Raw genomic sequence first — 12,838 nt, 5'->3', positions numbered from 1 at the left:
TTCAAAGTGTGTTGATTTCCGTAGTTTCGGAAATCTTTTCACCCGAATCATGTGAGTACAAATGACAGCTCCGCTGATGCATTCCCCTTTTATACCTTGCGTAAGCAATAGTACCGCGCATTTCGTTGTCGCATGACTCTTGTCGCGTCAGTGTTCTTTCCCTTTCCCTTGAACGAGCAAGGTGGTGCAGTGGTTAGCACACTGGACTCGCATTCGGGAGGACGATGGTTCAATCCTGCATCTGGCTATCCTGATTTAGGTTTTCCATGATTTCCCTAAATCGCTCTAGGCAAATGCCGGGATGGTTTCTTTGAAAGGGCACGGCCGATTTCCTTCCCCATCCTTCCCTAATCCGATGAGACCGATGACCTCGCTGTTGGTGTCTTCCCCCCAAACAACCCCCCAACCCCCCTTTCCATTGAAGTGCCTTCAAGATCACATAACACTTGAAACGTCCATTTCCGACCAAATTGGCAACCCTCTACCACCTGCATATTACAGCTCCTAAGAGTCAGGGACTTCAGTTGAAAGAGCGTTGCTGGTAGGTGTCGAGTGCTGACCGTTGGCGAGGCGTCCGTTGGCGCCGTGGGGCCGCGGCGCCGGCGGCCTGCGCTGGTGCCAGCGCACCGGCTGGTACAGCACGGCGCCCACCACCGAGTGCAGCCCGATGCCGCCCAGCACCAGCATGGCGCCGCGGAAGCCGTAGCTGTGGAGCAGCGCCTGCACCACGGGCGGCGCGCCGATGAAGCCCAGCCCCACGCACGCCTGGCACAGGCCCATCGCCAGCCCGCGGCGCTCCAGGAAGTACGAGTTGAACGCCAGGTACGACGCCGGCACCACCAGCCCCAGGCCCACTCCTGCAGCAACCAAAACACCGTGTCGGTCCGTGGTTTGGGAACCCACGAAAGGATTCCTATAAGCTAATATACACTGTCACAAAAAAGTACATCCTTCTACATGTTTCCACGTCACTCAAGATTCATAGCTACAACAGCGCACATGGAGTACATGAAATAATTACATTTACAGATCAATAGCACAAACGGTTCTGAGGTACCAGGTATCGACCCGAAATCGTGCAGACGGTAAGTAGTGTAGCGTTATTCCACGCCTGTGAGACATAGTTGTGTCCGGCTCTTCGAAAAGAGCGCCAGGCAGACTGCTTTCGCTTTACGTCTAGTGTTTGCGGTGGCGCTTTCGGTATGGCGCGCTGTTTGGATCGCCACCGCCCTCTGGCGGGAGGTGGAGCAAGTGTACGGTCGCGTGACGATCGAGGAGGACGTACTGGGCCGTGACCGAGAGAGGTGGTGGCGCGAGCGGGGCCCTGCTGTGGGGGTCGTCAACTGCTCACCACGTGCTTTGGCCGAACTCTTGGCTGTCAGGGGCTAAGTCTCCCTTACCGGCATGTACGTGGCTTATGAGGCTTAGATGCCGTGGTGCAGGAGATCAACGCGTAGGATCGTATCTCTTCTTATCGGCCGTTGAAAGCACTGGCAGCGGTTGGCTCTGACGAGCATCTGGAAGTGCGACGTGTTCCCGGCGCTGGGGTGGAGTGTGAGAAATTGAGAACTGTTTTTATGTAACAGAGTTAGTTATATATAAATATATGTATAAGAGAAGGTTTTCAAGTTCTAGTGAAGGGCATGAGTTTCTTCACCAGTGGTTTTGTTGGGATCGTCCCACCACAGTTTTCGTTTGCCTGTCCGCGGGAATGTGTTAATTGCTTCTTGCTTGGGCCGTTTTCATTCACACCTCTGTCGGGTGATTTAGGGTCGGTGTCGCGGCTCTCAGTGGTTCGGAGTCTGTGCGGGCACCGCCATTGCTACATCTTCTGGTTTTGAGTAACTTGGGGAGGTGGCCGCTTGTAATGGAAGTTTTGGGGCTGATCTGCTATGGCCCTGTAGACCACCAGTAACTATTCCGCCTATTGTGATTTGGGCACGTTTACACGTGTAACTCCCTCACCGAGCTAGGGACTTTTTTTTTTAAATTGGGAACTGCCTTTAATGTGAAGGTTTGTGTGCTGGCTTATTCAGATTTATTTTGTAACAGATATAAGTTACGTAACTGGTGAGAGACAACTATTTTTGCTTAGTACACGCTAGCTACTTAAAGTTTTTTTTAATTGTTCCCTTATTGATATAACTAGTTTAAAATCTTCTTATTGTTAACGTCTAACGTTGCAATATTCTTTACATAGAGCTACTTTTAAGAGTATATATATATATATATATATATATATATATATATATATATATATACTCCTGGAAATGGAAAAAAGAACACATTGACACCGGTGTGTCAGACCCACCATACTTGCTTCGGACACTGCGAGAGGGCTGTACAAGCAATGATCACACGCACGGCACAGCGGACACACCGGGAACCGCGGTGTTGGCCGTCGAATGGCGCTAGCTGCGCAGCATTTGTGCACCGCCGCCGTCAGTGTCAGCCAGTTTGCCGTGGCTCCATCGCAGTCTTTAACACTGGTAGCATGCCGCGACAGCGTGGACGTGAACCGTATGTGCAGTTGACGGACTTTGAGCGAGGGCGTATAGTGGGCATGCGGGAGGCCGGGTGGACGTACCGCCGAATTGTTCAACACGTGGGGCGTGAGGTCTCCACAGTACATCGATGTTGTCGCCAGTGGTCGGCGGAAGGTGCACGTGCCCGTCGACCTGGGACCGGACCGCAGCGACGCACGGATGCACGCCAAGACCGTAGGATCCTACGCAGTGCCGTAGGGGACCGCACCGCCACTTCCCAGCAAATTAGGGACACTGTTGCTCCTGGGGTATCGGCGAGGACCATTCGCAACCGTCTCCATGAAGCTGGGCTACGGTCCCGCACACCGTTAGGCCGTCTTCCGCTCACGCCCCAACATCGTGCAGCCCGCCTCCAGTGGTGTCGCGACAGGCGTGAATGGAGGGACGAATGGAGACGTGTCGTCTTCAGCGATGAGAGTCGCTTCTGCCTTGGTGCCAATGATGGTCGTATGCGTGTTTGGCGCTGTGCAGGTGAGCGCCACAATCAGGACTGCATACGACCGAGGCACACAGGGCCTACACCCAACGTGCTCTAGAAGGTGTAAGTCAACTACCCTGCCCAGCAAGATCTCCGGATCTGTCCCCCATTGAGCATGTTTGGGACTGGCTGAAGCGTCGTGTCACGCGGTCTGCACGTCCAGCACGAACGCTGGTCCAACTGAGGCGCCAGGTGGAAATGGCATGGCAAGCCGTTCCACAGGACTACATCCAGCATTTCTACGATCGTCTCCATGGGAGAATAGCAGCCTGCATTGCTGCGAAAGGTGGATATACACTGTACTAGTGCCGACATTGTGCATGCTCTGTTGCCTGTGTCTATGTGCCTGTGGTTCTGTCAGTGTGATCATGTGATGTATGTGACCCCAGGAATGTGTCAATAAAGTTTCCCCTTCCTGGGACAATGAATTCACGGTGTTCTTATTTCAATTTCCAGGAGTGTATATATATATATATATATATATATATATATATATATATATATATATATATAGTCGAGTTAAAATCTCATTATTGGCAAGTTGTTAATGTCATACCTGGTAATCTCCTTTTCATAATGAAACTTGTCAAGCTATTTGAAATTGTGTTTTTAATAAAAAATACCAGACTTAAAAAAAATTATTATTAAGTGTTTTAAAATAAAAAGATATCTTTAGCAGTGTGTGTTATTTCGCCAGCACCTCCTGGCCCCTACTTCCACGATAACGTTTTGGCATAACGGGTGTACTTGAGTTGTTGTTTGTGAACCACCCTATTTGACGGTTCAGGCTGCTCGACCTATTCACGTAGTTCTGTAAGAGTTGTTGGTTGACGAGTCACATGAGTCACTTCTCGTCCCATCGTATGCCATACATGCTCGATTGGAGTTAAGTCCTCAGATTGCGTTGGCCAAGAAAGTTGCTGCAAGTCCTGCAGAGGATGTTGCGTTTCGCAAGCAGTGAGTAAGTGGGCATTATACTGTTGGAACGACGCATCACCCTCGTGTTGTGAAAACGGTAATGAACGGGTCTAACAACATTCTACACATACTGAGCGCTGGTTAGCGTCCCCTCCAGAAACATCAAAGGTGAACGAGAGCTGCAGCTTATCGCACCCCAGGCCATAAGGGCTGGGGCGTGGCCATTGTGTCTTAGACGAATGCACTTTACGGAACACAGCTCACCAGGTCTTTGTGCTAATCACAGAGGAAGATCACTTGCATGCAGGCAGGATCTGCTTTCATCGCTGAAGACTACGGAGCACCATTCCATCTTCCAAGTGATCCTCTGACGCCATTAGTCGAGCCGTGCACCTCGATGCTGTGGCGTGAGTGGAAGACGGAAGAGATGTACGTGCCCGTCGTCCCACTGCTAATAATCGGTTCACAAAAGTTAGAGTTGTCGTGTCTGGACTCACAAGCCATCTTATCTGTGCTGTGGTAGCTGCCCTTACAATACGACTATCCTGGGGGACGTCTGTGCCGCGTGGTCGCTCAGTACCTCGTCTACAGGTGTGAGAATGTTCATGTGACCGCTGGTACCAGCATCGTTGCACAACTGATACACATTGTCCAGCTTATGTGACAGTTTTCCGAAAGCACCATCCAGCCATTCGGAAGGCCACTATTTTACTCCCTTTCAACTCACTCGGTTGGTTCCAGGAAGGCCGACCGCTCTCCGTGGCATGGTTGCCTGCTTGCTTCACACGTTTGCATCACATTGAGCCGTCTGGCCATGAGTATTTCCTAATAAAGGGTACACACAGATGACGCTCTGGCAGCTATGCCACTACCTATTATCGGATAACGTTGAAGCCATTATCAGTACATGTACTATCCTCCAGGCGGTATATGCCGTTGTCGTTCCAGGTGTACTAAATTTTTTCCTACAGTGTATTTATGTGTGAGGGAAATTGTTCTCAGTTATGGTCTTAATATGTTCTCCAGAGAATTGAACTGACATAAAGTTTTTGATTTTCTAGTAAAATTTTCCCACTAATCTCTAATTCATTGAACACTAACAACCCTACATCTACATTCAGTCCATACACACTACCAACGAAACTTCAACAAACTCCTTTTCCTGACAGTGATATCTGTCGCGATATTTATCCATTCTGTCAGCACCAACTCTTTCCTCCTATCCACCCCACATTAGAGCTCTTCGCTTCTAACTTCCCCTATTTCTTTCCTATTTGTACCATGGGCTGGGGTCACACACCCAGTTCCATATTACATTTCTCTCTCCAATCATCACCCCTTCCACCCAACTTCATCTCCTCAGTTACAACGCATCAGCAATGTTTACTCCCACATCCAATCTACAGGGCATCTAACCTCATTCAAAGAACTCAAAGTTGATGATTACTCCAGTTACTTTTAACTTCGTTAATCTATCAACCCTGTAAATGTATTATAAATTGCTGCGCAGGATTAGCCGAGCTGTCTAAGGCGCTGCAGTCATGGACTGTGCGGCTGGTCCCGGCGGAGGTTCGAGTCCTCCCTCGGGGATGGGTGCGTGTGTTTGTCCTTAGGATAATTTAGATTAAGTAGTGTGTAAGCTTAGGGACTGATGACCTTAGCAGTTAAGTCCCATCAGATTTCACACACATTTTCGATTATAAATTCATTACACTTTATGAAGGGATCTGCAGTGATGTTCTTTAAGTTTGTATTAATCACGTGATTGATTCCTTTACCTGCTATATTACGCAAAGTTTTTCTTTGAATGTCACAATGTTAAATGTTTAATATTTTTACATAATTTCACCTCAAATTTCTCAATATTATACCTTGTTATATGGGCCATTCCCTGAAACAACAAAATAAATTGCCTCTAACCTTCCTTCTCCTTCCTATCCTTTACTACACCATGTCCTTCAACTTTCATGGAATGTGTATTGTTTGTTTCTAAGGTTTTCTCCTTTCTGTACCACATTTTCACCTTTCTAATTTTTTACTGCTATTTTGTATAAAATTATTCACTTTTATCCTGCCACACAAGAAAATTATTCTGAAAGCATATGTAACTGTCTCTTCTTTTCAGTTATATTGTTTCTTTTTTGTGTATTTTAAACTCATTCATTGCGAGAGGGAAGAAACAACAATAAAGAGGAAAAAGCCACCGGGTTGAGTTTATCGAAATTGAGCTACATCTCACTTCACCTGACTGCGATGGAAGTGGCGCTCATCCACACCTCACGTCATTTCCAATAGCTCACACGGCTGGGGATCCGAGTATTTACTATTAATTTTTGATGGTAGAGAAGTGAATTCATTATCCTGACAACAGAATCGTGTCTTCATCGAAACTATGTTCACAGAGTTCAATATACTAGTTGTAAAGGTTAATTCCCGTCTTTAGCAACTGTAATAAAAGTCTTATTAAGACCAGACGCGTTTCGATTTATTTTAAAGCATCTTCAAGTGGTCTGTGTAACAATATGGTTTTTTCTTGCATTTTTGTTTGTTGTGATCATTACAATTGAATCTTGTCTGAAAGTCTTACGTTTGTATTCGTCCGATAAAAGTCAGTGAAAGTGACCATTGGCAGCTGTGCGGAATTTTTAATGCCAACACACGAGTAATGCCAAAAACAAACTGCACAGGTACAAGAGTCTTGTCGGTAAGATCGTTGCAGCAGCATCTGGAGTCGATGGGATATGACAACACAAATGCTTACTGATAGCATATCTATATGAAACAGTGTCTATCAAGGTCGTGCAAACGTATTATTAATAATCTATTTTCTGACTACTTTGATACGATACTCCATTCTCTCCTAATTTTTTATCTTTTCACCTCCACATACATACTAGTGACTCTTTTCCACATGTCACGCTTTTTGTTCAGTTCGTTCTCCATCGTGAGGATTTTCGCATAATATTTCTTAAAGAACTGTTCTTTCTAATTCTCTTTCATTTTGTATGTTTTCGACATGCATTGCGCTCAGAAAGGGAAACAAATATGAACGTCACAAAGATTTTGAGTGCTGTATTGTCTGTTTCCAACATAATCACCATGGCGATTGCGACATCTGTCGTAAAGGGGTACCCAGTTACCCCTTTCTTCTACAGTGCTGTACTGTCTACTTCCAACATAATTACCGTGGCGATTGAGACGTCAATCGTAATCGGGTATCCAGTTACCTCTTTCCTCTACAGTTCCGCCTATTGGTTGGGCCATGTCAGTAGCGTGTGAAAACCTTGTACGGCGAGTGAAACAAGTTGTTCAAGATGGCCGTAGATTTACGATTTATGAAATCACTAGCGACTTATAGTAAATGTTCAAGATATCATTCCACGGCATTTGGACAGAGACTGTTTTATACATAAACTTTTTGCTTGGTGAGTACCCAGAATGATGACTGGAAACCAAATGCCTCGGGCAAATGGCGGTGGCGTTGATATTTCCGTTGCCTTAGGAGGAAATAAAAGGAAAATTAATATTTAATGATCCTTCGCCGACTAGTTCAGTAAATATTTACAGACACAGTACAAGCTCGAATAGTACAGAGACCGAGAAGACTCTTTTAAAGGACCACATTGTCGAACGAAGATTTGGAAGCTGTTGCACCCATATCCATCCCAGTAGTTTACAAACAAGAAGATGAGAACTTATTGAACAAAACTGTGACAGGCGTAGGAACACGGCTGTTTTAAGAGAAAAATAAAAATCGCATCCACAATGGTGGACACTCACCGACTCCCCAAATTAGTTCGTGCAAACATTCAGTAGTAAAACGCTTATGACAACAGCCTTTTGAGACAAGAATGGTACTTTTATTGTTAACTTTATGCAACCAGAGACAACGATCAATGAAGCTGTGTGCCATGACATAATGCGAAAGTTACGAAGACCCATTCAAATCAAAGGACGAGGCATGCGGTTGACAGGTGTCGTTCTGCTGCGCAACAACGTTCGATCATATGTGTTGCATTAACTTAACAAAGAACATGCCAAAAACTATGTTAGTTATGTTGAAAAATAGTTATTGCCTTCAGGGGATGGCAACTAAGACAGGCCACTTGAAATGTACTCAGAACGATTAAGCATATGGAGGGGCGGTTTTCACTAACAAGAGAAAATTTCCCAATGTTAATAACGAATTTGATGGAACTTGGCGAGTGTGCAGAGGCGACAAAATAGTGCAACATGAATTTTTTTTTGTTTGTACCCAATTTCACTCTTAAGGGCTAAAAATGGCTCCGAGCACTATGGGACTTAACATCGGAGGTCATCAGTCCCCTAGAACTTAGAACTACTTAAACCTAACTAACCTAAGGACATCACACACATCCATGCCCGAGGCAGGATTCGAACCTGCCACCGTAGCGGTCGCGCGGTTGCATACTGAAGCGCCTAGAACCACTCGGCCACACCGGCCGTCTCTTAAGGGATAAAACACACTCCGAAAAGTAATTTGGCATTGTAGGTTTAGAGGGGGTATCTCCGAAACAATGATATAGGAAAAAAAATGTTTTTTATATAAAAGTTGATATGTTCTTTAGAACTGTTATGATCAACTTTTGTAATATCATAATTTTTAAAAAATTCCCCTACCACTATTACTTTATTTTGAAAATAGAAAACTTTTGTTACAACATAAATTAAGGAAGCTTTCAAGTCACATTCATCCCTGTGTAATAAAGCTGGTTTTTGAAATACTAGTTTTGGAAAACAAGCTGTACGCGTATGTGCTATCGGAATATTTTCAAAATACCTAATTAATATTTCTAAACCTCATTAGTATTCTAATTATTTATTTTACTCATATTTGTTTCATGTTTTTAGTTTTTATTTTACGTCTTACATTCATGGCGTTTTTGTTTATTAATTTACTGTTTCACAGACGTGTATTTTGTTAATGGAAAGTAATAAGCAGCTCATTATTATGATAGAAAGTAAATATAATAATGATAATCTGTAAGGAAATGCTTAAAACATGACTTTTTTTACACCATGCTCATAAAACGAACGAAATTTCCTCACGTAATATACATGGTAGAGAAGCCAGTAAAAGCAATAGGATTTCAGACTGGCTCAGGTGATCCTCTGTATATCGTCATTTGTGTCAGTCATATTCCAGTTTATTGGTAAGCCTTGGCGAAGAAAATCGATTATGTTCTAGTGACTGCAGGTTGATTGTACTAATTCTCAAGCGGAGACTGGCATCATAATCATTCAACAGAACTACATCTGAAAGTCTACTCACAAAGTTCTATCTACAGCGAAAGCCGTATACGTCCCACGGCTGTACCTGTATCGTCGAGCTCTTGTGGGACCGTCACTTGAACAAATTCCTTATCCTCAGGTACGATTCTCCAAAACAGTAGTCGTCAAACGGAGCCCTGCAGGCCGCATGCAACCCGAATCAAGTTTTCGTGCGGTCCGCGGTTCTCAGCCGTGTTTTGAACTAATATGCATCTAGCAACTAACATTAAGAGCTCCTTAAGAGTGTGTTTTTCTTCCTTAGTAACAAACAAAAACACTTACAGAGACAGTAACATTCTAAGATGTTATTAATTTTCATTAATATTCGTGAATTCGACCGTGAGCTAGGTCAAGTTTGCCGCTTACCTAAGGAGCAGAGTTAATAGTAGTGAGAGGAGGAACATTTAATTCTTCGTGTTCCAGTGGTGACAACTCACGAGCGTGCTCAACTCGCACCAATCAGCTGCTATGGTATAAATTTCAAACGGAACTAGGTGGATTCGAAAACGTGCATCATCGAGATTGGTATCTTCGAATGTGGTTCATGTTTGTTGCAAGTAACATGAAATCAAATTAAGACTGTTGTAATACAGCGCAATGACTCGAAGAAATGACATTCAAAATATATTATTAAACGTTACTAATAGTATCTCAGATTGCAATTACTGTTATTAATTAATATATCATATCAATTTATATAGATTACTGATCCTGTGACTCATCAGCGCCCAGCCAAAACCGCTAAGGATAGAAACTCGAAATTTGGAGACGGTGTTGATCTTACACTGTAGGCACCGTTCAAAAAGGGATTTTTCGACATTACAACCCTAAAGGGTGAAATAGGGACTGACAGGTTTTCTAAAAACCTGTCGCTGGGGAAGCAATTTCAAAGCTAGAACTATGAAACTGTTATTTGATTTCTCAGTCAGAAATAAAAAAAAAGTGTTTCAACCTTTTTTGGAAATTCAGATCTCAAGGGAATGAAACAGGGGATGAAAAGTTTTGTGGGAACATTTCATCACAAAAGCATTATTACATCTAAATCTGTGAAAGTTTGTATCTGGCTTCTTGGTCGAAAAAAATCTGTGTTTTTGGAAATTCAACCCCTAATGGGGTGAGACAGGGGACAAAGTCTTTATGTAACTATTTCACTATGAAATCATTTTTGAAGATAAATTTATGAAAATTTGTACTTGGCATCCCGGTTAGAAATTTAAAAAATACGGGTTTCAGTGTTTTTGGAAATTCTGTTCCTGAGGGGGTAAAATAGTGGATGAGTTTTTTATGAAAATATTTCTTTATATCAGAAAATTTTTGAAGCTAAATCTGAGAAAATTAGGGCTGAATTCCTCGGCTAGAAGTAAAGAAATACATGTCAGGTGATGAAAGTTTACATGGAAATATCACCACAAGAATGCAATTGGCAGGAATAAGAAACCCTCCGACTGCTGCTACCAGAGTCGCTTTCTATGGCGTGAATTAGCTTCAAACGTTTAGAGTGTGTTGCACTTTATGAAATAAATCAATGAAAGCTATGAACGGTCACCGCGACGATTCGAATTTGACAGAATTGCATAGCAAAAGAAACGAATGTTCAATACATTAATTTTTCAGTAGGCCTAATATGTATCTATAAAATTATTTTTGTTGTGAGTACAACGCAAATGCGAGCGAAACAGCGTTAGGGGAAGGGGTGGTAAAAATAGACAGGACGGGAAAGCAGGCGTTGCATGATTTTGCCTGCTGAGAAGTGGTCGCCCCTAATACACATCATCATTGTTGTCAGTGAGCTTCACGGAGGAAGCTTGTTCCGTTATTTTGTAGGAGAAAGGTTTTGATTTTGTGTCGTCTGATCTAGATTACTATCATTCTTGTTATCTTACTTGTATGAAGAGTAATAAATTTTTACAATTGTTGTTGTTGTTGTTGTGGTCTTCAGTCCTGAGACTGGTTTGATGCAGCTCTCCATGCTACTCTATCCTGTGCAAGCTTCTTCATCTCCCAGTACCTACTGCAACCTACATCCTTCTGAATCTGCTTAGTGTATTGATCTCTTGGTCTCCCTCTACGATTTTTACCCTCCACGCTGCCCTCCAATGCTAAATTTGTGATCCCTCGATGCCTCAGAACATGTCCTACCAACCGATCCCTTCTTCTAGTCAAGTTGTGCCACAAACTTCGCTTCTCCCCAATCCTATTCAATACCTCCTCATTAGTTACGTGATCTACCCACCGTATCTTCAGCATTCTTCTGTAGCACCACATTTCGAAAGCTTCTATTCTCTTCTTGTCCAAACTAGTTATCGTCCATGTCTCACTTCCATACATGGCTACACTCCATACAAATACTTTCAGAAACGACTTCCTGACACCTAAATCTATATTCGATGTTAACAAATTTCTCTTCTTGAGAAACGCTTTCCTTGCCATTGCCAGTCTACATTTTATATCCTCTCTACTTCGACCATCATCAGTTATTTTACTCCCTAAATAGCAAAACTCCTTTACTACTTTAAGTGTCTCATTTCCTAATCTAATTCCCTCAGCATCACCCGACTTAATTTGACTACATTCCATTATCCTCGTTTTGCTTTTGTTGATGTTCATCTTATAACCTCTTTTCAAGACACTGTCCATTCCGTTCAACTGCTCTTCCAAGTCCTTTGCTGTCTCTGACAGAATTACAATGTCATCGGCGAACCTCAAAGTTTTTACTTCTTCTCCATGAATTTTAATACCTACTCCGAATTTTTCTTCTGTTTCCTTTACTGCTTGCTCAATATACAGATTGAATAACATCGGGGAGAGGCTACAACCCTGTCTCACTCCTTTCCCAACCACTGCTTCCCTTTCATGCCCCTCGACTCTTATAACTGCCATCTGGTTTCTGTACAAATTGTAAATAGCCTTTCGCTCCCTGTATTTTACCCCTGCCACCTTCAGAATTTGAAAGAGAGTATTCCAGTCAACATTGTCAAAAGCTTTCTCTAAGTCTACAAATGCTAGAAACGTAGGTTTGCCTTTTCTTAATCTTTCTTCCAAGATAAGTCGTAAGGTCAGTATTGCCTCACGTGTTCCAACATTTCTACGGAATCCAAACTGATCTTCCCCGAGGTCGGCTTCTACCAGTTTTTCCATTCGTCTGTAAAGAATTCGCGTTAGTATTTTGCAGCTGTGACTTATTAAACTGATAGTTCGGTAACTTTCACATCTGTCAACACCTGCTTTCTTTGGGATTGGAATTATTATATTCTTCTTGAAGTCTGAGGGTATTTCGCCTGTCTCATACATCGTGCTCACCAGATGGTAGAGTTTTGTCATGACTGGCTCTCCTGAGGCCATCAGTAGTTCTAATGGGATGTTGTCTACTCCCGGGGCCTTGTTTTGACTCAGGTCTTTCAGTGCTCTGTCAAACTCTTCACGCAGTATCTTATCTCCCATTTCATCTTCATCTACATCCTCTTCCATTTCCATAATATTGTCCTCAAGTACATCGCCCTTGTATAAACCCTCTATATACTCCTTCCACCTTTCTGCTTTCCCTTCTTTGCTTAGAACTGGGTTGCCATCTGAGCTCTTGATATTCATACAAGTGGTTCTCTTC

General features: G+C 43.3%; 1 protein-coding gene across 1 annotated transcript in view; it reads right to left on the bottom strand.

The window, feature by feature from the left end:
• The window catches only part of LOC126175523 (uncharacterized), a 337,116-nt gene that overhangs the window by 83,982 nt on the left and 240,296 nt on the right, over nucleotides 1-12,838 (bottom strand). Inside the window, exon 5 of the mRNA XM_049922350.1 lies at nucleotides 561-857. Coding sequence (XP_049778307.1) covers nucleotides 561-857 — 297 coding nt within the window. The remainder of the gene's footprint in view (nucleotides 1-560; nucleotides 858-12,838) is intronic.

This window comes from Schistocerca cancellata, chromosome 3 (assembly GCF_023864275.1).
Source record: "Schistocerca cancellata isolate TAMUIC-IGC-003103 chromosome 3, iqSchCanc2.1, whole genome shotgun sequence".
NCBI lineage: Eukaryota > Metazoa > Arthropoda > Insecta > Orthoptera > Acrididae > Schistocerca > Schistocerca cancellata.
Note: the sequence above shows the minus strand (reverse complement) of the source record. Positions and strands in the feature narration are given on the sequence as shown.